The sequence below is a fragment of the Oryx dammah genome, unplaced genomic scaffold, assembly GCF_014754425.2.
Source record: "Oryx dammah isolate SB20612 unplaced genomic scaffold, SCBI_Odam_1.1 HiC_scaffold_25, whole genome shotgun sequence".
Taxonomy (NCBI): domain Eukaryota; kingdom Metazoa; phylum Chordata; class Mammalia; order Artiodactyla; family Bovidae; genus Oryx; species Oryx dammah.
Genome location: NW_024070209.1, coordinates 101,800,588 through 101,824,347, shown reverse-complemented (window position 1 = coordinate 101,824,347; position 23,760 = coordinate 101,800,588). Strand labels below are relative to the sequence as shown.

Sequence of the window (23,760 nt, the reverse complement as noted above, 5' to 3'; positions counted from 1 at the left end):
CTGATGTCTGAGCTTGGCAGCATGGCTCAGGAGAGGTGGGACGAGTCCCAGCTGAGATCCACCGGCCGGGACCAGGGCCTGAGGGAAAGCCTTGCAGAGGTGAGGGGTGGGGGGCAGCCCGGCCTGCCCTTGGGAAGAGCTGCTTCTGGTCTTCTGGCTGAGGCAGGGCAACAGGCTCCCCTCTGGCTGGGGAAGCGTGTGGGGTGTGCCCCCCAGGAGCGTAGGTTCAGCCCCACCCAGGGACCTGCTTGCCCTCTGGTTTCCCACCAGGCAGTGCTGAGACCATGGTGCCCCAGGAACCCCTCTGCAACACATCCTTGTGGAACAGGAACGGTGAGCGTGTGGCTGGAGTGCCCTCCAAGGCTGCCCTCGCCTAGCCCACCTGCTGAGGGGCACCCGGCCTGTTCTCAGCCACCCCAGCATAACCAGCGCCAGGGCACCGACAAGCAACGGAAGGGACAAACGGCATCCAGCTGGAGCCCAGGCCCCGAGGCCAGAGAAAAGCCCTCTCGGGTCCTGACACCCACACTGAGACTCCGAGACTCCTTGGGGAAACGTCTTTAATGAGGACAGCTCCAGCTGGGCCTGCCCTTTGCCAGGTCACCCCAACGGATGGGGTCTAACCTTAAGGACAGTCTTCGCCACAGTGACCTGGACCAGGGTCCTTGCCCCGCCCTCACCTCCAGTCTGACCCCAGCCGGGCCGGCTCCCCCCGGGCCGAACCATCCCCACCGCCAGCTCCCGCTGGTCTCAGCCACGGGCAGGGCAGGGTGCTGGGCTGGCGAGGCCAGGCACAGGCACCCGGGGCCAGGGGGCAGCCTGGGCGGGACCAGGGGCAGCGCACCCAGCTGCTCTCCTCAGACAGGCCGCCTAGGGCCGTGCTGGCTGCTGCAGGCAGCGCTGGGGTCCCTGGCACGTCCCGGCCCCCTCTTCGGGCCTGGGCAGGGGCCTGGGCAGGGGGCCCAGGGCTGCATTACACGTAGTCCAGGATCTCCGTCTCCATCTCGTTCTCGCTCCCATCGGACGGCTTGAACTCCTCCTCCTCCTCGTCTTCCTCCTCCTCCTCGTCTTCCCCGGACTCACCGGTCAGCTGCTCTTTCCCACTGTCCGCTTTGGTCGGGCTGGAGAAGAGAGCTGGGCCCAGAGACCAGGCCAGGTGTGTCCTGACGATGGCCCGGCCGTCCCTGGGCTCAGCCCCGGGGAGCCTGTCTACAAATTCAGGGGCTGGGGCTCCAGTCTGAAGCTGCTCCGGGAAGTAAGATGGCTGGTGGACCTGGACTCATTTAACCAGCACCTCAGAGCAACACTGATGCCCAGGGCCCTGGGAACCTCCCAGGAGCAGCCCCGGGCAGCTCGGGAGTCCAGGGGACCCCACAGGAGTGGGCCCAGGCTGCCTTTCCCTGACTGGGTGCTCAGAGGGGCCCGCGTCCTGGAAGAAGCGGAGAGCCCCAGCTCCCGGTAGCTCTGTGGGAGTCGGTGGTCTGGGACGCCCCCACCCCAAGCCTGGAAGGAACCCCAGAGAGGGGTCCTTTCCCTTACTCTCCCCCAGCTCCTTCAGAGCCGCAGGGCAGCACAGGGCTCACTCCCCGCCCCGTGCCCGGGGGAGGGGCGGGCAGGGCATGGCGACAGGGCCCCTGCCCCCCAGGAGAGACAGGAGCAACTTGCCCACACGTGGCCGCAGGACGCAGGGTGAGGTCTGGGCATGAAGTGGCAGCCCCGAGGGCAGCCCCAGCCCCTCTTCTGGGCCCAGCTCCTACCTGGGCCCCCAGGGCTGAGCGCCTCAGGGAACCGCCGGGGGCAGGGGTGAGGGGGATGCTGGCTCCTGGCTCCCACCAGGTGAGGTTTCCTGTGGAGCAGGTCCTTGAGGGATGCCTGCTCCGGCCCTGAGGGCGCCCACGGCACACGGGGTGAGCGGCTCTCACCAGGCCTCTTGGAGCGGATGGTCTGCCGGATCATGAGGGACATGGTGTCCCTCAGCTCGTCCGTGGTCTTGGGGAGGCACCAGCCGTCCCGCTCAGTGCACGAGCTCTCCGCCCCGTCATTGCGGTGAATGACTCTCTGCAGCCTGGGTGTCGGAGACAAAGGTTGGGGGTGGGTCTCTGCTCAAAGGCTGGGGGGGAGTCTCTGCTCAAAGGTCCAGGGTGCGGGTCTCTGCTCAAAGTTCTGGGGCAGGGGGGTCTCTGCTCAAAGGTCTGGTGTGGGGTCTCTGCTCACAGGTGCCAGGAAGCGGTTTCGGCAGAGCTGGTGTGCTCAGAAAAACAGCACTCAGAGCACTGTCCTGCACATAAGCACGGTCGCAAAGGGCCTCCTCGAAAGCCGCTCGCCAGACTCCAACCTGGGGTAAGCTGCCCCTCCAGCCCAGCACCCCTCCCCCAGCTTTCTAAACATCACTGGGAACAGCTGGGTTAAAAATGTCTGGGATTCTGTCGGCTCTGGGGACTGGGAACCATGTCAGGAACCCCAGTGCGGGCCACGGAGGAGGAAGACAAAGACCCCTGGGGGCAGGGTGGCCCTCGGGGGACCCAGGAAGCCGCTGCTGGGTGCCACGCGAGCCCGGGCGAGGAGGGCCGGCAGCACTCGCTCCCAGGGGCCAGCCGTCCCAAGGGGTCACGGCGGACATGAGAGGGAGGAGAGGCAGGACACACTTCGGTCCCTGGCAGTCCCTCTGCTCTGCACCCAAGTGCCCCGGTCCCCGCCTCGGCGCCCCTCAGGTACATACTCCTCCACGTTCAGGTCACAGAACTGGTAGAACATCTGTCGGTACGGCGGCAAGGCCCCCTCCTGGAAGATGTAGACCGAGTCCTGGAAAGGAGGGCCGAGACGAGCCGGAGGGTCAGGGGAGCGACCTGGGGTGGGCGGCGCTCGCATCCCTGCAGGGGGCAGCTCCCCGGGGCTCTTCCAGGGCAGCGGCCTGTGCCAGCCCTGAGACCTGGCAGGCTTGGCTCTCCTCTCTGGATTCAGGCGGGCGGACGGGTCAGAGGCTGGTGCAGGTCAGTAGGACATAACCTGTGATTCCCCCGGTGCTGATAGGCGTGGAAGCAGCCAGGCCTCCCGGGACCCTAGAGCTGCCCACAAGACCAGCCAGGCGCGTCTAGTGGGGAGGCCCCACTGGGGTCGGGTTCTGCCTCGGCGCCTCCCTGAAGGGAGGCCTCCTCACTTCTCCTAATTGGTCATCTTAGGGAGAGCTGCAGACCAGTTCTAGAGGTGGAGACTACGGCCTAAAATGAGGTTCCTGAAGGCGGATGGCCACTCGGGCGAGGATGCGGCCTTCCACCCTGAGAGAGGAGACGGACCCTGCGGGCATATAGCTGGCCCCAGCCCTCTGTGGCCGGGTACTCCTGCCCAGGCCTGGAGCAGCTCACGTCAGGCCTTGGGACGTCGCCGCCCTGCTGGGGGGCTGCGCTAAGGAGGCCCAGGCCTGGGAGGGCAGCCCTCGTCCAGCCCACGGCTGGGTGCAGGTGGTCTGCTGTGGCTCTGGGCTCACAGCCCTCAGTCTCACCCTGCCCGGGGGGCCACAGGGGCCTCAGGGCCCGACTCAGAGGGCAGTGCACGCGGCTGTTGGTGTCTAAGACCCTCCCTGAGACTGACGTGCCCTGGTGGTCAATACCCCCACCCCGGGGGCTCGCATCCTGAGTTGTGTTTGGAGGCAGTGCTGGGAAGTGGGAGTAGGGTGAAGGGGCTGGAAGGGCAGGGCGGCCTCCGTCAGAGCCTCCCTATGTCGCAGGCGAGGCCCAGTGTGGGCAGCGGGGCCCGGCCTGCCCAGGGGAGGGGCCGCTGCTCCACCCGCCCCTCACTCTCGCCCGGAAAGGCTGCCCGCGGACGCCCACCTTGAGCTTGTACTTGTTGGGACTCGACTTCTGTGCCGTGGCCGACCCTGAGGGGCCCAGGCCTTGCTTCAGGTCATGCATGGTGACGAGCTGGCTGGCTGCGAGGGGACCACGGCAGGGGTCTGGAATACAGGGGGGTATTTCTCCTGCCCCCCCACTGCCCCCTCCCACCCTGGGGCGCGCTGGCCAGCAGGGCCCTGGAGTGACCCTTCGGGAGGCCCCTGCCCTCCCACAGTCTGGATGCCCCTCTTTCCCGGCGCCTGCTCTGCAAGGGAGCCCGAGGCCCTTACTGGTCTTTTTGACGGTGATGGGGAGGCTGTAGTTGTAGGTGCTGCGCTTGGCCTTGACGGGCATGTCGCTGGGGGCGTAACCTGCCGGAGAGGGCGGGCGCGTCAGGCTAGGGGGTGCAGAGCCCCTGACAGCGCGGCCTGCACCACGGGTGCACCAGGGCTCCCAGGGGCGGCTCCTGAGAGAGGGCACAGGGCCCCGAGCTGGACAGACAGGAGCTGCCGTGTCTCGCTGCTTGGTGTGCGGGGGACTCACCGCAGGCGGGGGACGGACACTGACCGGATGCCTGGCCTGCACGGCAGGAGCCGCAAGTAACTGTGGAAGAACAGAAGGACCACTAGAGCGGCACCACGGGGCCAGGACGGGAGCTTGGGTCCTTGGGTCTGCGCTAGCCTGCCTCCGACAAGCCCGCTGAGGGCGGAAGGCATTTATCCTCTCCGTGAGGATCTATTCTCATTACCCAAGAGAATGCTGCAAATGCAAAGCTAGGAAGGGGAAGGAAAGCAAAGGTTTTAGTAATTGTTTACCATATTTCATTCCACATCGGATTCGGAAGTCAAGCACTTGATAGATCTTGGCCTCTGGGCGTTTTCGGGGGTCATATCCAAATCGAATCCACAGGCTTCTCCAGGGGCCTGTTATCTGGAGACAGAAAGGGTGGAGGTACGAAGTGAGGTTCAGGCTGATTCTCAGCTCCCCTGAGACGCAGGCCCGGGTGGGGCTCTGCAGCCCCTGCCCCGCAAGCTTGCACATGTGGCTCTGTCTCCTGGGATGGGTCACCTGACCCTTCCAAACCTTGGTCTTCCTATCAGAGGGCATTTTGGGAAGGATTACAAGAGTATTAAAGCTGAAGCTCAAATACTTTGTCCACCTGATGCGAAAAGCCGACTCACTGGAAAAGACCCTGATGCTGGGAAAGACTGAAGGCAGGAGAAGGGGAAGACAGAGGATGAGATGGTTGGAGGGCATCACTGACTCAATGGACACGAGTCTGAGCAAGCTCTGGGGGATGGTGAAGTACAGGGAAGCCTGGCGTGCTGTGGGCCATGGGACTGCAAACAGTCGGACGCGACTGAGCAGCAACGACAGAAGGAGACAGGGACCCTGGCGCCCTTGGCATAGCGCCTGGCAGAGGAAGAGCCTGAGAACCATCACAACTGTCCTGACGGGCGGGAGGCTCTGAGGCCCCGTGTCCAGAGCGCCCAGGCTGAAAGGCAGCGCCGTGAGGCTGGGCCTAGGTCCCCCACCCCACCTGCCATCAGTCACATCATCTGCCTGCCCCCCCAGGGCCCCACATTCAACCCCTGGCCGGCAGGAATGCCTCCTCGTGGCCCCTTGGGGAATCTTGACAATGACACCCCCATCTCCATGCCCTCTTGGACTCAGTCTGAGGTATGTCTGCTGTGCACTGAAGCCCACTCGACCCGGGGAGAATGAGTGAATGCAGGTGGCACCGTGGTCAGGGCCCCCAGGAGCTCTGCCACATGCTGGCTGCAGGACGCTGGCACGTTGAGCCCCCAGGCCGAGCCTAGCATCCTCACCAGAGCAACACCCCTGCTGGTGCGCCAGCAGAGAAGAGGCTGTGCACACAGCACTTACCCTAGCCCTTGGTCCTAGAAAGCTCTCAGCTCAAGGCTGTTAAAAAAGGTGCAGTCCCTTTATTTGCAAGTTACGTAATCAGTCTTGAATCCCCCAGTCACCCCAATGTGGCTGACATGTGACCGCGGAGGCTGAGGAGGGCCTCCGCAGGGGCGGTTTAACGAGCCATCCAGCGGGTGCTGGGATCAGGACAACCCTGGCGGGAACCCAGGGGGGCAGCAGGCAGACCCTTACCATGTAATAGGCCACGAAGGGCAGCAAGATCTTGAGCTTGTCGGGGTGGACACTGATGTTGGCCTTGAGGGCGTTGCGTGACCAGATAGGACGGATGTCAAACAGCTGGAGGGTCAAAGCGGAGGCTGAGAGGAGGGCAGGCAGCTTGCCCACCAGCCCCAGGGCCCCCCGCAGGGTGCGGCCCGAGGAGGGGCAGCCCTGGGGAGGGGCAGCCCTGGGGAGCTGCCGCGTGCTTGCTCGTCCCTCCCTTGGAAGTGGCCTGTGCACCCAGCACGTGCCAGTGCGGCTGGGCCTGGGTGTCCTGGAAGGACCACGAGGGGCACCGTCAAAGGGTAACGGGGGAGGCAGAGGACCAAAGGCCAGAGTGGGGCCAGGGCAGGAGTGGCTCCAAGCCACGGGGAGGCTGGGCTGCGCGCAGAAGAGTGGCCTCATGTCCCCTGACCCAGTGACTCGGGCCAGGCAGAAGGCTTCTTCCTCCCAGGGTCGCCTGGCCAGCCGACTCTAACGGGGAGGAAGGGCTGGGCCTGGCACACAGCAGGTGCCCCAGCTGATGTGTGCCCTGGCCAACGACTGGAGGAAGGAAGTTTCTGGGACCCCGGAGCTCCAGGCTGCAGTCACCCTTGGACCGTGCTGACCCCCTGGGAACCTCTGAGGAGGATGAAGAACACTTTCAGCCTTGGGAAGGCAGGGCGTGCACTGGCAGAGCTTTAGACATGGCATCTGGAGGTGATGGTTCCCGCGAGTTAATAAACAAGTCTGAGACAAGCATGGGGTCCAGCAGGTGAACAGGGGATGGCCAAGGGGCAGGGCACACCTTCCTCAGCTCCTCCTCCACTTTGTGGTCCACGGGGTTGGTGCAGACCTTCTTCCATGTCTGGACTGCGGCCTCCATCGGCCGCTCGGGCACCTCGTCCCCCTCAAAGTTGACAAAGATGGCGTTGTGGGGGCGCCGGGCCCTGCTCAGGCCAATCAGGTTCTCGCCCGAGACGGCAGGATTGTTGTAGCCTTCCCTGGGGGCAGAGAGAGGGCTGAGGGCAGCGCGACAGGCGTGGGCCCGGCTGGACACTGGCGGCCCACGTCTGGGTGCTTCCCCTGGAAGCTGGGAAAGGGGAGGACCTCGGTGCCGGCTGGGGGCGAAGGGGCAGCGAGTTGGAGAGCTCAGGGAGGCTCTGAAGCTGGGCCCAACGTCCCAGAGGCTGGTGACCTCACAGCCGCATCGAGTTGTCACAGCACTGTCCAGCAAGCAAGAAGCTAGGAACAGCCCAGCGTCTGTCAGGCGTAGCAGGGGAATCAGCCGAGGTGCAGCTACACAGGAACCACGGATCCTCTGCCTCCTGTGCTTACTGATATCACAGATCACTCATCTAATGCTCGAAACGGTCCTTCCATCTTCCCATAACAAGGACCCAACTTCCACAAGTCCCTGAGGCCACGGGGGTTGGAGACCTGCTTGAGCCAGAGCTCGAGGCGACAGAGCTGGGATTCCAGCCCAGGGAGGCTGGGCAGGGGCCTGGGGGGCGGGTGGTGACGGCACCGACCACTATCTGGCCGCCTGTGACGGAGCCTGAGCCCCTGACGTGGAAGCATCTCACCGAGACTGCCGTGAAGGGAGGGTGGGTGCCGCCGAGCGGCCTCATCACAGGGCACAGGGGCTGACGGACTCCGCTTCCACTGCAGGCGACCCAGGCTCCATCTGTGGTCGGGGAACCAAGATCCCGCAAACCACGTGGCGCAGCCAAGAACAAAAATAAGTTTTTAAAAAAGGGCTCCGTTTTTATAGCAGAAACCAATACAATATTGTAAAGCAATTATGCTTCAACTAGAAACAAATTAGAAAAAGCACTCTGTTGCCAGCAACCTTTATGAGCACGGAACACAGGGGCCAACACTTCCCAGGAGGCTCCGAGTGCCCCCCTCGGTGGTGGGAGAGAGCGTCCGGCCTCGCTGAAGCAGGGGAGCAGCCCCAGGGACCCCCATCAGCTCCCACAACTGCCATCACATGGCCACTTCCACACCATCCAGGCTCCACCCCAACCTACTCTATTATTTTGAAGTACTTTTCAAAGTACATCCTGGATGTCACACAGGGGATTATTCCCTTTTAAATCTGTTTCCATTTCACCTTCATTTTCCAGGAGTACACACCATCTGCATATTTACAAAGAACAACAAAGTGATTTTTCACATTGGGAAACAGAATTATAAAGACGGGATCGAAGCTGAGGCTTTTTTCAAAAGCGTGACTCCATCTGAAACCCCCCGAATTTGTCCAGTTTTAAAGACATATCCCTGAAGCCCCAGACACCCGAGCAGGAGAGCCCCTGGCGGCCCCTCCGGGCCCAGCGGCAGCTGCAGGGAGGGGGGCCCTGCCTGGCTGTCTCTGCTGGCTCCCCCCACCTCAACTGCCTCAAGGAGGAGGGTCCACAGGTCATCTAGGAAGTTGAACCTCCCTGGACCAGGGCAGGCCAGTGAGGCGGACGCCAGGCCTCCTCGGCCAGTCCTCGGTACCCAGGAAGGTCAGCAGAGCAGAAAAATCGATTGCAGCCGTGGGAGAACAGGCAGGCTCTTTCCATGTGCCGGAAAATCAATAAACCACATAGGAGAAAAACAGGGCCTGTGGGTCCCAGGGCAGCTGGCTTCCCACCCCAGGCCCCCTCCCAGAGGCGCAGGGACAGAGGAGTGACTGCAGTACCACCAGCCAGTGCCAGGGCCAGCAGTGTGGGGGGAGGGGAGGGTGCGCTCTCGTTTCTTCCTGGACATATTTGTGTCTGTTTCTGACTTAGGAGTAAAATGTTTGTGGGAGGAAAATAATTAAAACATTTTAGAAATATGCACATTTTAAAAATTAAAACTCTTGTATCTAGTATAATATACGCACAGAAAACTCTGTCACTGCACAGGCTAGAGTTTTTGGCGGGAGGGGATGGACTTGATTCTTTTTAGTTAAACACATCTATAAGGTTTGGTCTTTTCTAACAAGCACAGTTTACTCCTGTGATCAGAAAAAAGGGTGAGGGGGTGGGATGATGGGCTCAACAGGCCTGAGAGTCGGCGACGGCCCCTGGCTCTTAAGTCACCTTGGAGACAACGGGGCAGACATCCTGGGCCGGGATGACGTAAGGACACTGTTGCGTTCGCTCGTTCTGCGGCCGGTGCTGTGGCTGCCTTAGATCTTCCCGGCACAGATGCACACCGACTTGTTTCTGGAGGGCGCGCTGTGATGCCGGGGTGGCGGAGGGGAGAGGAAGCCAGCAGCGGAAGGCTGCTAATGGCTGAAGCTGGTGATGTGGGTGGGGGGTCCAGACAGCCCCCTCTCCTTTCGGAACACCTCAGAATGCATTTTTTTAAAGGAAGAGAACAATTCCCCTCTCTCTTCAGGGCAGAATCTAAGCTCCTCCGTGGGGTCTGCAGGACCCTCAGCCACCAGTCTCTCGGCTTCAGGGACAATCCCCTAGACCAGTCCTCTGCACGTGCCAGCAGCAGCACCCGGGTCTGGTACGGCCTCCCTCCCCGGACCTTCACCTGCCCTTCACCTGTTTCAAAGGTCACACCCCCAAGAGTCCTCCCTATGCCCCACTCACGGTCCACAACAGCCCAGTCCCCACTTGTCTCCTTTAAGACACACGCCTGCCCACTGGCCCCCGCCGCCCACTTACTCACCCCACGTGCCCTGCCGGCTCCCCAGCTGGGCCCACAGAGAGCCACCTGTCATGCCCCCTCCAACCCCGGCTCCAAGGGGAGGCCTGGGCCCTGCCAGGTGGACAGTGCTCGTTGATGCAAATATTTGAGGAGGGAAAAGAAGGTTCTCGTCCTTCCGCCCCTCCAGAGATGACTGTCTGGGCCCAATCTTCCCGGTTTTCCCAGGCTCCTGTCATCGCTCAGTTTATTTTTATAGCGTGCAGTCTGCTCTAGTGAGGTTCTCTGGACATGAGCCACATCGGCCCATGGAGCCGGGCTCTGGTACAGGCGGTGTGGTCTTCCCTGGCACAGACAGGCCATCATTTAAGTAACTGCATGGCACCTGTTCACGGACTGGTCCCCACCCGCTTATCCACTGTACCACACTCTGCCGGCACTCACTGTGCTGAGTATTCCCAGGGGCTTCAAGCATGCAGCTCTCTACTGATGCAGAGGCACGGGGACTGTCACTGGTGCTACTAGGTGGACAGGCTGGAGCAGGAGGTCGGGGCTCTTCTGGGATCACAGGCCCAGAACCTGAACACAGGCCCCCGCCGGCCCAGGCTCTCCACTATACCAGTTTCTCCCAGCTTCCTGCCCACAACCAGCCAGGAAACGCTCTCATCAGTGTGTCTTTGAGCACTGAGGTGGGAACCACTATGGGATAAATTCCTACAGGAGGAACCACTTGGTCGACTGGAAAGAACATTTAACACCATAGCAGGGGAATTCCCTGGTGGTCCAGTGGTTAGGACTCCGTACTTCCACTACAGGGAACATGGGTTCGATCCCTGGTCAGGGAACTAAGATCCCCTAAGCCACGTGGTATGGCCAAACTTAAAACAAAACTGTAATAAATCCTGCCAGATCGCTCTCCAAAAAAGTCAACCAACGTCGTTCTCAGTGCCCCCGGTTAGGAGGTGTCTGTCTCTCCACACTTTCACATACACACTTTCGGCAATGGGCTCTCCAGTCCTGAGGCAACATCTTGAGCGACATTCCATGGTGTGGGGACAGCTCTAAGCAAGGCTCTGGGTGGGAAGCAGGGACCAGGGCCGGCTCCTGACTCCCCTGGTCACCAGCTGCTCTGCTTTTGGAGGCACTGGGGCCATGGGCCTGAGCAGAGCCGGCTGCCCTGGCCCCCTGACCCATGGGGGGCAGAGTCCAGCCTTCTGAGCACAGGGCCCCCCCACCCCGATGCTGCGGGGCGGCGGCCGAGGGGGCACTCACCGGTGCTGTGTCTCTGGGCGGTAGTAGTAGTCCACCGGCGTGTCCAGCCTGGAGAAGATGGGTGGGGGGATGTAGAGTGGCAGGTCCTGGTGGAAGAAGCTCTCCTTCTGGGGCTTGAGCATGAGCACCTTGTCATACATGGACACCTGCCTGCCGTCCGCCTCTGTGTGCACCGCCAGGTACTGGAAGTCAGACATCCCTGGGGAGAGAGGCGGACAGGCGGTGGACGCCCTTTAACACCGCACAGGCGCTGGCAGCTGCCACACAAGGCCCACATCTGCTTGGGGGCACTGAGGGGGCCTCTCGGGAGAAGCTGCCGGGCAAGAGTGGCAGGAGCTGAAACCACCCCCCTTGAGTCACTTCTGGGACCTCGGCCCCAGGTGCTCCGAGTCACCTGGAGAAACGTTATTTGTGTGTGTGTGGGGGGGGTTACATGACACTGAGGATGGAGTCCAGGTTGGGAATGTGTGAGCTGCACCGTGCGCGTGCTGAGACATGCTCCAGGTGAGGCTGATGCTGCCAGTCCAGGACACACACTGAGCAGGGAACTGCCAGCTCAGTTAGCGGAAAACGCATCACAGGGAGAGCCCCGTCCCAGGAAGGACAGCCCTCTCTGGTGAAGACACATTCCACCAGCGATGGACATTCAAAACACCCACCGTGTGGGGATCCCAAGGCCTGTTTCAGTCTTCGCATACTTTTTATTCTTCATTTCCAGCCTTTCATTTTTTCAGTTTCTGCCTTAGACCTGCAGCGGCTTCTAGACACGCTCCAGACTTAGTTATCTGCCAAGTGCTTCCCGTGTGCATGGATCGGCTCTCTAAGAGCACCATCTCCTGAATCCCCATGGGGGGGGGGGGCACGGGGCTCAGGGACCCCACTGTCAGACAAGCAGACCCAGGGAGGCTCAGGCAGGCATGACTCCCCTCCCTACCCCACGCCTCACCCCTGTGAGGACCCCGCAGGAGACATCTAGTTGGCTGAGAGGTCAAAGGACATGAGGTTCCAAGGGGTTGAGTTGATCTGGGAAGGATTCAGACGGGAGACAAGACCAGCAGCGGTAAAGACTCACAGTCCCAAAATACGAGGGAGGGGGTGGGGGTGAAAATTGGAGGCCTGTGGACTTCTTCCTCTGGCCCTGCAAAATGGCTTTAAACATGAGATGTCTCAGAGAACTCCAGCGGCCAAGAGCCCAGGGCGACAGGGAGCTGCCGGCTGGAGTGAGGGCACCCTGCCCCCTGGACAGGGCCCACGCTCTGCCCTCCCCTCACGCCTGGGCACAGCCCGGCCCCCTTCACAGGCGGATGATCCACGCAGCCCCTGCAGGCACGAGGGACACAGGCCCGGAAATGACCCAGTGCAGGAAGAATGCATTTCGCAGTTACCTTGAAATTTGAAGACGGTGGAGACGACTCCAAGGCTCTCTATGTCGTACGTGACCTGAGGGCGAGCCTCAGGCCCCAGTGCCCCACTCTGTCGCCTGGTCTTCCGCTTGATCCGGAGCAGCAGGCTGTTGGTACTGAAGCGGTTGGCACACACAGGGTGGCAGTAGGGGTCCTTGGGCCGGAAGTAAAGCTCCAGCCTCTTGGTGGCATCTGCGTAGATCTGCGGTGAGGCCAAAGGAGAGAGTGACGCGGAGGTCAGCTGAGCAGTGGCAGCTCCTCCCTCAGTGAAGGCCCGCTGGGGACCCAGGAGGCTTTTTCTGTTTTGTGTTCTAGGCTTTTAATTTCCAAAGACTCATTTTCCAAACCCAAGAATCTCAGCTTTTATCTGGTAGAGAACATGAGGACAGCCTCTTCCTTTCTAAAGCTTCCCTGGTGGCTCAGATGGTAAAGAGTCTGCCCGCAATGTGGGAGACGGGTTCATTCCTGAGTCGGGAAGATCCCCTAGAGAAGGGAATGGCTACCTGTAAGGTCGGACCCCGGGGGCCATGATGGGCCGCCCCTCCTCTCCCTCCCGCCAGCGAGAAAGTCCCTAACGGAGGATCCTCCCGGATCCCAGGGACCAATGACAGCACACTTCGCCGGTTGCCATGACGAGCCGCCCCCTCCCCCCCCCCCCCGCGGGGGGGGGGGGGGGGGAGTCCCTAACAGAGGGAGCCTCCCAGATGCCAGGGACCAAGGACAGCACACTCGGCCAGCTAAAGCCGCCCCACCCCAGCTGCATGAACCTCAGCTGCATAAGCCGCCCCGCCCCAGCCGCATAGAGAAACCTATCAGCTAGCGACGCCGCGAACTAGCAACCTATCCAAACCCCCTTCCTCTAGCCCAGCCATCCCTCGCAGCGTGCGTATATAAACAAACTTCCAACGCGGCCCAGGCGCCGCGGATATCCTCGACCTGCCCCGTTCGGGTCCGGGAACCCCGCCCGGGAGCGCTTCGCCATTAAAGCCTGTCAGAGATTTTTTGGTGTACCTGGTCGTCTTTTACCTAACACTACCCACTCCAGTATTCTTGCCTGGAGCATCTCATGGACTGAGAAGTCTGGTGGGCTACTATCCATGGGGTTGCAAAGATTTGGACACGACTGTGCGACTAACACTTTCTTTCTTCTAAAAGGTTATAAAGCAGCAAAGTTGGAGACAATAACTGCCAGTTAAGCAAAGTCTGGTCAGTGCAGGGAACTGCCATTCTTCCGGCAGCAGTTCGTGGTGGTGTTACCCCCGCGTCTGCCATGGAGAGTCTGGGTGGGAGCCGCATGACTGGTCTAGGGTTAGGAATTACCCACCCCAAAAGGTCCTAGTATTCAGCCTCATTTACAAATGTTTCAAGGTCCGAAGGAGATGAAATCAGTACCAAGGGCTTGGCCCTGACTCGTGTGACTCCTCCTTTCCAGGCCTTGGCTCCCTCTCCTTGAAATGGTAATAGGAGGACCCACGGATTAGATTCTCATGATGACTAAGAGAACATATACACAAGGCGCTTAGCCTGGCTCCTAAGTCACGGCAAACACACTACCTGTGTCATCCATACAGGAGCCTGTCCCACACGGGCTCAGAAGGAACAGTGCCAGCTGTGTGCACGTGAAAGCACCAGCAACATCCCCTAGGCCAAGGTCATCTACCTGCTGGCGCCCCAACACCCAGGACACAACCTGGCCCTTAGCAGGCATTCAGGAAGCGTCTAGGGAAAGAAGGTTAAAAAGAGCTCCTATCACCAGGGAACAGGTCTATTAGACTGCTGTGCCGGAAATGACCCTAGATGTGGGCCTGGCTCACAGTCGGTGCACAAGAAACAGGAATGGAATGAACGAATGACCAGTCTTTTCCCCAAAGGGCTCACCCTGTACCTGGGTATAAACATCCCTGGGGTTAGCAGCAGTGCAGATCCTGTCAAAGCCACAGTAAAGTCAGTAAGTCAGGGTAAAAGAACAAGACGTGAATGACTGGGCCTCTACGACCCTCCTGTGCTCAATGACAGGTTCAAGGTTTCTCAATATTCATAAAGGATGAGGAAACAGAATTAAGAGTTCAGACTTCAGAGGGAGGCATGTATATGTTTAAATTCCCTCTGTACTATGTAGGGGCTTGTTTGACCTAACTTTTCTTCCTGTGTCTTTACCAAAAAAAAATGGGCATAATAAAGGTACCTAACTCACAGAACTGTGTCTGGGTGTCTCCTGAGGAGATCCGGGTCAGCAGTGGCCTGCCGCAGGGGGAGGGGCTCTGGGTGCAGCAGACCTGCGTGTGGCATAAGCCCTCTGGGAGGAGGTCACCATTAACCCCACCATAGAGCCACGAGAACTTACCCAGGACTGGCAAACAGACTCTGGGAGGGCACAGACAGAACCTTGTGCACCAGCACCCAGGAGAAAGCAGCCATGACCCCACGAGAGACCAACCCAGACTTGCCCGGGAGTGTCCAGGAGTCTCTGGGGGAGGCGTGGATTGGTGGCGGCCTGCTGCAGGGTCGGGGCACTGAGTGTGGCAGTGCGTGCACGGGACCTTTGGAAGCAGGTCACCATCATCTTCATCACCTCCACCACAGTTTGGCCTCGGGTCAACAACAGGGGGGGAACACAGCCCTGCCCATCAACAGAAAACTGGATTAAAGATTTACTGAGCATGGGCCCACTTGACTTCACATTCCAAGATGTATGGCTCTAGATGAGTGATCACACCATCATGATTATCTGGGTCATGAAGATCTTTTTTGTACAGTTCTTCTGTGTATTCTTGCCACCTCTTCTTAATATCTTCTGCTTCTGTGAGGTCCATACCATTTCTGTCCTTTATCGAGCCCATCTTTTCATGAAATGTTCCCTTGGTATCTCTAATTTTCTTGAAGAGATCTCTAGTCTTTCCCACTCTGTTCTTTTCCTGTATTTCTTTGCACTGATCGCTGAAGAAGCCTTTCTTATCTCTTCTTGCTATTCTTTGGAACTCTGCATTCAGATGCTTATATCTTTCCTTTTCTCCTTTGCTTTTCGCCTCTCTTCTTTTCACAGCTATTTGTAAGGCCTCCCCAGACAGCCATTTTGCTTTTTTGCATTTCTTTTCCATGGGGATGATCTTGATCCCTGTCTCCTGTACAATGTCACGAACCTCCATCCATAGTTCATCAGGCACTCTATCTATCAGATCTAGGCCCTTAAATCTATTTCTCACTTCGACTGTATAATCATAAGGGATTTGATTTAGGTCATACCTGAATGGTCTAGTGGTTTTCCCTACTTTCTTCAATTTCAGTCTGAATTTGGCAATAAGGAGTTCATGATCTGAGCCACAGTCAGCTCCTGTCTTGTTTTTGCTGACTGTATAGAGCTTCTCCATCTTTGGCTGCAAAGAATATAATCAATCTGATTTCGGTGTTGACCATCTGGTGATGTCCATGTGTAGAGTCTTCTCTTGTGTTGTTGGAAGAGGGTGTTTGCTATGACCAGTGCATTTTCTTGGCAAAACTCTATTAGTGGGCCTTAAAAAGCATCACTACAAACAAAGCTAGTGGAGGTGCTGGAATTCCAGTGGAGCTGTTTCAAATCCTGAAAGATGATGCTATGAAAGTGCTGCACTCAATATGCCAGCAAATTTGGAAAACTCAGCAGTGGCCACAGGACTGGAAAAGGTCAGTTTTCATTCCAATCCCAAAGAAAGGCCATGCCAAAGAATGCTCAAACTACCGCACAATTGCACTCATCTCACATGCTAGTAAAGTAATGCTCAAAATTCTCCAAGCCAGGCTTCAGCAATACGTGAACCGTGAACTCCCTGATGTTCAAGCTGGTTTTAGAAAAGGCAGAGGAACCAGAGATCAAATTGCCAACATCTGCTGGATCATGGAAAAACCAAGAGAGTTCCAGAAAAACATCTATTTCTGCTTTATTGACTGTGCCAAAGCCTCTGACTGTGTGGATCACAATAAACTGTGGAAAATTCTGAAAGAGATGGGAATACCAGACCACCTAACCTGCCTCTTGAAAAATGTGTATGCAGGTCAGGAAGCAACAGTTAGAACTGGACATGGAACAACAGACTGGTTCCAAATAGGAAAAGGAGTACGTCAAGGCTGTATCTTGTCACCCTGCTTATTTAACTTCTATGCAGAGTACATCATGAGAAATGCTGAGCTGGAAGAAGCACAAGCTGGAATCAAGATTGCCGGGAGAAATATCAATCACCTCAGATATGCAGATGACACCACCCTTATGGCAGAAAGTGAAGAGGAACTAAAAAGCCTCTTGATGAAAGTGAAGGAGGAGAGCGGAAAAAGTTGGCTTAAAGCTCAACATTCAGAAAACGAAGATCATGGCATCCGGTCCCATCACTTCATGGGAAATAGATGGGGAAACAGTAGAAACAGTGTCAGACTATTTTTTTTGGCTCCGATATCACTGCAGATGGTGATTGCAGCCATGAAATTAAAAGACGCTTACTCCTTGGAAAAAAGTTATGACCAACCTAGATAGCATATTGAAAAGCAGAGACATTACTTTGCTGACTAAGGTCCGTCTAGTCAGGGCTATGGTTTTTCCTGTGGTCATGTATGGATGTGAGAGTTGGACTGTGAAGAAGGCTGAGTGCCGAAGAATTCATGCTTTTGAACTGTGGTGTTGGAGAAGACTCTTGAGAGTCCCTTGGACTGCAAGGAGATCCAACCAGTCCATTCTAAAGGAGATCAACCCTGGGATTTCTTTGGAAGGAATGATGCTAAAGCTTAAGCTCCAGTACTTTGGCCACCTGATGCGAAGAGTTGACTCACTGGAAAAGACTCTCATGCTGGAAGGGATTGGGGGCAGGAGGGGACGACCGAGGATGAGATGGCTGGATGGCATCACGGACTCGATGGACCTGAGTCTGAGTGAACTCTGGGAGATGGTGATGGATAGGGAGGCCTGGCGTGCTGCAGTTCATGGGGTCGCAAAGAGTTGGACATGACTGAGTGACTGAACTGCACTGAACTGAGCATGGCCCCGCCCATCAGAACAAGAGCCAGTTTCCCCCTCAGACAGTCTCTCCCATCAGGAAGCTTCCATAAGCCTCTTATCCTTCTCCATGAGAGGGCAGACAGAATGAAAATCACAATCACAGAAAACTAACCAATCTGATCACATGGACCACAGCCTTGTCTAACTCAATGAAACTATAACCCATGGTGCGTAGGCCACCCAAGATGGACAGGTCTTTGTGGAGAGTTCTGACGAAATGTAGTCCACTGGAGAAGAAATGGCAAAGCACTTCAGTATTCTTGCCTTGAGAACCCCATGAGCAGTTCAGTTCAGTTGCTCAGTTATGTCCGACTCTTTGCAACCCCATGGACCACAGCATGCCAAGCCTCCCTGTCCATCACCAACTCCAAGAGTTTACCCAAACTCATGTCCATTGAGTTGGTGACGCCATCCAACCATCTCATCCTCTGTTGCCCCCTTCTCCTCCTGCCTTCAAATCTTTCCTAGCATCAGGGTCTTTTCAAATGAGTCAGCTCTTCGCATCAGGTGGCCACAGTACTGGAGTTTCAGCTTCAACATCATTCCTTCCAATGAAAAGTCAGGACCAATCTCCTTTAGGACAGACTGGTTGCATCTCCTTGCAGTCCAAGGGACTCTCAAGAGTCTTCTCCAACACCGCAGTATGAACAGTATGAAAAGGCAAAAAGACAAATTCCACTGAAAGATAAATTCCACAGGTCGGTAGGTGCCCAATATGCTATTGGAGATCAGTGGAGAAATAACTCCATAAAGAATGAAGAGATGGAGCCAAAGCAAAAACAACACCCAGATGTAGATGTGACTGGTGATGGAAGCAAAGTCCAAAGCTGTAGAGCAATACTGCACAGGAACCTGGAATGTTAGGTCCATGAATCAAGGCAAATTGGAAGTGGTCAAACAGGAGATGACAAGACTAAACGTCGACATTTTAGGAATCAGAGAACTAGAATGGACTGGAATGGATGAATTTAACTCAGACGACTGTTATATCTACTACTGTGGGCAAGAATCCCTTAGAAGAAATGGAGTAACCATCATAGTCAACAAAAGAATCCGAAATGCAGTACTTGGATGCAATCTCAGAAACGATAGAAGGATCTCTGTTCATTTCCAAGGCAAACCATCCAGTATCACAGTAATCCAAGTCTATGCCTCAACCTGTAAAGCTGAAGTTGAACGGTTCTATGAAGACCTACAAGACCTTTTAGAACTAACAACCAAAAAAGATGTCCTTCTCATGATAGGGGACTGGAATGCAAAAGTAGGAAGTCAAGAAATACCTGGAGTAACAGGCAAATTTGGCCTTGGAGCACAGAATGAAGCAAGGCAAAGGCTAATAGAGTTGCCAAGAGAAGGCACTGGTCATAGCAAACACCCTCTTCCAACAACACAAGAGAAGACTCTACACATGGACATCACCAGATGGTCAACACTGAAATCAGATTGATTATATTCTTTGCAGCCAAAGATGGAGAAGATCTCTCTATACAGTCAGCAAAAACAAAACCAGGAGCTGACTGTGGCTCAGATCATGAGCTCCTTATTGCCAAATTCAGACTTAAAATGAAGAAAGTAGGGAAAACCACTAGACCATTCAGGTATGACCTAAATCAAATCCTAAATCAAATCCCTTACAATTATACAGTGGAAGTGAAAAACAGATTCAAGGGATTAGATCTGATAGAGTGCCTTGAAGAAGTATGGACAGAGGTTTGTGACATTGTAAAGGAGACAGGGATCAAGACCATCCCCAAGAAAAAGAAATACAAAAAAGCAAAGTGGCTGTCTGAGAAGGCCTTACAAATAGCTGTGAAAAGAAGAGAGGGGAAAAGGAAAGAAACACCCATTTGAATGCAGAGTTCTAAAGTATAGCAAGGAGAGATAAGAAAGCCTTCCTCAGTGATCAATGCAAAGAAATAGAGGAAAACAATAGAATGGGAAAGACTAGAGATCTCTTCAAGAAAATTAAAGATACCAAGGGAACATTTCATGCAAAGACAGGCACCATAAAGGACAGAAATGGTATGGACCTAACAGAAGCAAGAATACATAGAAGAACTATACAAAAAAGATCTTCACGACCCAGATAATCATGATGGTATGATCACTCACCTAGAGCCAGACATCCTGGAATGTGAAGTCAAGTGGGCCTTAGGAAGCATCACTACGAACAAAGGTAGTGGAGGTGATGGCATTCCAGTTGAGCTATTTCAAATCCTGAAAGATGATGCTATGAAAGTGCTGCACTCAATATGCCAGCAAATTTGGAAAACTCAGCAGTGGCTACAGGACTGGAAAAGGTCGGTTTTCATTCCAATTCCTAAGAAAGGCCATGCCAAAGAATGCTCAAACTACCACACAATTGCACTCATTTCACATGCTAGTAAAGTAATGCTCAAAATTCTCCAAGCCAGGCTTCAACAGTACATGAACCGTGAACTTCCAGATGTTCAAGCTGGATTTAGACATGGCAGAGAAACCAGAGATCAAATTGCCACCATTCGGTGGATCATCAAAAAAGCGAGTTCCAGAAAAACATCTACTTCTGTTTTATTGACTGCCAAAGGGTTTGACTGTGTGGTTCACAAAGAGTCGGACATGACTGAGCGACTGAACTGAACTGAACTCACTAGATGGTTGTGAAGATTCAATCATGCATTCAAACAATACTTTGGAAGCAGGCACAATTAGGGATGTTCAGATTATAAGAGTGATCAAGAGAGACCAGGACCCACAAGAGCTGATCATCTCAGAACCAACGGTCCAAGACAGACAATAAAGACTCTAAAACACAACTTCAGATTGGAATTAGCAGATGAACTGCTAGCAGCCACTTTAGTAAGGGCAGTCAGGGAAGGACTCTCTAAAACAGAGACACTTCAAGATCTGGTGCATTTAAGTCACTGACATACAGCTTTGCACCAGGTAAAGAATTCATCCCAGCTCCACTGTTTGCTGGGTGAACTTGAACAAGCTGTTTTTCAGTTTTCCTGTAAAATCTGGACAACCACAGTCCCTACCTGGCAGGGTTCTGATGCGATGCGAATGTAGGTAAAGAACCTAGAAATATAGCTGGTGCAGAACAAATCTGCAGGAGACCAGGGTTCAATCCCTGGGTTGGAAAGTTCTCTGGAGAAGGGAATGGCAATCCACTCCAGTATTCTTGCCTGGAGAATTCCATGGACAGAAGAGAAGCCTGGCGGGCTACAGTCCGTGGGGTCGCAAAGAGTCAGACACGACTGTGTGCCTAACACACATACATTACTACTCTTTAACTCTAGTAACATAATCCTTCTTCCCCTCGTCATGTAGGTCTGTTGTTGTGTCGCTCGTTCGGTCCGACTCCAAAGAGTCGGTGCGACCCCCATGGACTGCAGCCCTCCGGGCTCCTCTGTTCCAGGGACTTTCCAGGCAAGAACACTGGAGTGGGTTGCCACTTCCTTCTCCAGAGATCTTCGAAAGGCGCGTCTCCTGCTCTGCAGGCGGATTCTTTGCCACTGGGCCACCAAGGAAGCCCCTCTTTCCTCAGATCCTAGGGGAAATCAATCTACGCCCGGCAGCCCCAAAATCAGACCCCCGCCCCCTGGCCGCTCCAGAACCGACTGGAGCTCCGTTGCCAAGGCAACCTCAGATCCCTCCCGGGCTGGTCTCGCCGCAGTCCCGCGACTCAGTGTTCCCCAGGGGACTCCCCGCTCCTCACCCGGGAGACGCCTTCCTCGCCGCCCAGGGTCCGCAGCATCTTGGACACGTCGCGCACCACGCCCGGGTACTCCACACACACCATGCGCTTCTCGCGCTGCAGCTCCACCGGGATGGCGGCGCCCGGCCGAGCGTCTACCGCCGCCGCCGCCGCCATCCCTGCCAGTCCAGTCAGGCCCACCGGGAGTGTGAGGGGAGAACGTCCCCTCCACACGCTTCTGGAAGCCCCGTCTCAATGGTTCCGGGAAGGAATCGTTCCGGGGTCCCCTCCCCGCTCGCGTGTAGTCTATATCCCTGATTCCGTCAGGCTCGAAGGCTTCGAGCAGGACGGCGCTGAGAATGCCCGAGGCTGGCCGGCAAACGACCGCGCGAACCCCCTCGCTCTGTGTGTAAAATAATAAGCTGAGGCGCCCGAGGGGCGGGGTAGAGGCCAATCTCATCAACCAACCCGCGAGGGACCCGGAGGACATGTAAGATTCGCCCAATGAGACTTTAACCAATGACAACCCGAGGGCCCCGCCCAGTCTTTTAGCCAATGAGGAGTCGAGAGGAAGCCGGGTTCCGCCCCCTCCTTCCGGTTTCCTTTCCGCCAATAACAAACCACTCGTAGGCGGGTCCCCGCCCCTTCCTCGAATTCCGCCCACTGACAGCTGGAGGGCGGGTTCGAGGCGGATAGAGACATGGCGTCTACTCAAGAAAGACAAAAAAGGTCTTCTCCTCCCCTCTCTTCCTCTGATTATAAAAGTGTAACGCACTGAGTATCAGAGACAGCGCAGTACTTGCCTGCCACTTGTGAACCTTACAAGTGTCCTAATAAATCCTTCTTATCTAGCGCTCGGCCTCTCGCTGAATTCCTTTCTGGGCTGAAACATAAAGGCCTCTGGTGCCACAGCTCTTGGGAACCCTGGAAACGACACCTAACGGTTTCACCGTGAGATGAAATGTCCTTTCAGACTTCCCATGTCCTTTGTCTTCATTCCATGTTCCCCAAGCAGTGAGCATTGGTTGGTTTAATTTGCCAGAAAGAAGAGTCTGAATAAGAGACGTCTATTTTTAGCCCTTTCCACCATTATAAATTAACAAACAAGAGTGTTTCTATCAGTCTCCTGTGAGTTTGATACACACGAGTCAGTCCTGAAGTCTGTCATTGACAGTCGAGTTGACAGATGAAATATTGGATACACAGGTAAATTAGAATTTCACATAATATTGGGGACATACTTATGGTTTAAGTATACTTATAAGTATACTTATATATATTTATGGTTATATATACTTACATAACCATTTTTTCATAATTTATCTGAAACTCCAGTTAGGTAGGTATATTTTTATTTGCTTAATATGGCACACTTATCTTTGGATATTGAAGGAATTGAGTTGGTGACCCTGCAAAGCTGATTCTAAACCATCCACAGCCAGGGTTTCCCTGGGGCCTCAGTGGTGAAGAATCCGCCTGCCGACGCAGGGGACGCGGGTTTGATCCCGCATCTGGGAAGATCCCACAGGCCGCTGAGCAGCGAAGCCCGTGGGCCACAGCTCCTGAGCCCTCATTCCAGAGCCTTTGAGCTGCAACTGCTGAGTCCGTGCGCCGTGACTACTGATGCCCGTGCGCCCAGAACCCATGACCACGACAAGAGGAGCCTGCACACGGCAACTAGAGAAAAGCGCCTGCAGCGACGAAGACCCCAGCACAGCCAAAAACAAAGCATAGAAACATAGACTACCCGCCGCCTTAGGGAATCTCCTGAGGCCCTCCACCCCCTAGTCCCCATCCAGTGACCCCCGGCCTTTGTCTCTGCTCACCTGTTCTTTCACGGAAGCAAAGGTGATGGCTCTAGAATGAAACCTCGCCCTGTCTCCAGTGACCCCCCAACCCGTTCTCCGTCCGCCGCCTGGCTGACTCCTCAGCATCCTTAGGGCTCGGCTCAGAGTTCCCCTTGCCTGGAGAGTTCGGGGTCATGCTCGGAGCCTGTTCCACACAAGCTCATCCTGTCGCAGAGCCTGCGGTGTTGTTTCCTTCCTTTTCTTTTTTAACATAATTGTATTCATCTGTTTTTGGCTGCGCTGCATCTTCCTTGCAGAGCGGGCTTTTCCGCAGATGCGGTCAGTGGAGGCTGCTCCCTGGTTGTGGTGCGTGGGCCTCTCACTGCGGCGGCGTCTTCTGTTGCAGCTGCTGGGCTCTAGAGCACAGGCTCAGTAGTTGTGGCTCATGGCCCTGTGGGATCTTCCCAGATAAAGGATCAAACTCACGTCTCTTGAATTGGCAAGCGGATTCTTTACCACCGAGTTACCAGGGCAGCCCTCTTTTTTATTGCTCCTCCCCCAAAGCAGCAGCTTCCTAAGGGCAAGGCTGTGGTCCTACCTGGGATCCAAGGTGGAGAGGTCAGAGGCAGAGGAGGGGTAGGGAGGCAGGGCTGGGAGACGAGAGAGAGGCCAGGAAGGTTTGGGAACCCTGTTAAAGAAACAGCTGGGGCTTTCCATGAAGCCTCATAGCATTGGGAGCAAGTCACAATGACACTTCCAGTAGTCGGGTGTGCATGTGAGAGTTGGACTATAAAGAAAGCTGAGCGCTGAAGAATTGATGCTTTTAAACTGTGGTGTTGGAGAAGACTCTTGAGAGTCCCTTGGACTACAAGGAGATCCAACCAGTCCATCATAAAGGAAATCAATCCTGAATATTCATTGGAAGGACTGATGTTGAAGCTGAAGCTCCAATACTTGGGCCACCTGATGCAGAGAGCTGATTCATTTGAAAAGACCCTGATGCTGGGAAAGGTTG

At 55.7% G+C, this 23,760-nt stretch overlaps 1 protein-coding gene across 6 annotated transcripts; it reads right to left on the bottom strand.

Annotated features, from left to right (window-relative positions):
* Positions 1 to 542: 542 nt before the first annotated feature.
* On the bottom strand, positions 543 to 21,417 carry GTF3C5 (general transcription factor IIIC subunit 5). 6 transcript variants are annotated; one of them, XM_040225476.1, is made up of 12 exons: positions 20,980 to 21,415; positions 12,242 to 12,461; positions 10,857 to 11,055; positions 6,763 to 6,958; positions 5,949 to 6,053; positions 4,643 to 4,757; positions 4,371 to 4,430; positions 4,118 to 4,198; positions 3,828 to 3,949; positions 2,720 to 2,802; positions 1,923 to 2,065; positions 543 to 1,134 (listed from the first exon to the last, which is right to left on the bottom strand). In XM_040225476.1, the coding sequence occupies exons 1-12, from the start codon at positions 21,133 to 21,135 to the stop codon at positions 974 to 976; spliced, it is 1,641 nt and encodes a 546-aa protein (XP_040081410.1). In that variant the 5' UTR covers positions 21,136 to 21,415; the 3' UTR covers positions 543 to 973. The 6 variants fall into 6 exon arrangements, with proteins under 6 accessions (XP_040081410.1, XP_040081411.1, XP_040081409.1 ...); XM_040225477.1 differs by having other exon boundaries at positions 3,828 to 3,925; positions 20,980 to 21,414; XM_040225475.1 differs by having other exon boundaries at positions 3,828 to 4,198; positions 20,980 to 21,417.
* Positions 21,418 to 23,760: the final 2,343 nt, after the last annotated feature.

Coding starts and splice junctions, on each gene's coding strand:
- GTF3C5 (XM_040225475.1), bottom strand. CDS start 21,135: ATGGCGGCGGCGGCGGCGGTAGACGCTCGGCCGGGCGCCGCCATCCCG. Junction 12,462..20,979: donor GCGAGGAAGGCGTCTCCCGG/GTGAGGAGCGGG, acceptor GCCTCACCGCAG/ATCTACGCAGATGCCACCAA. Junction 4,758..5,948: donor CCTTCGTGGCCTATTACATG/GTAAGGGTCTGC, acceptor TTCTGTCTCCAG/ATAACAGGCCCCTGGAGAAG.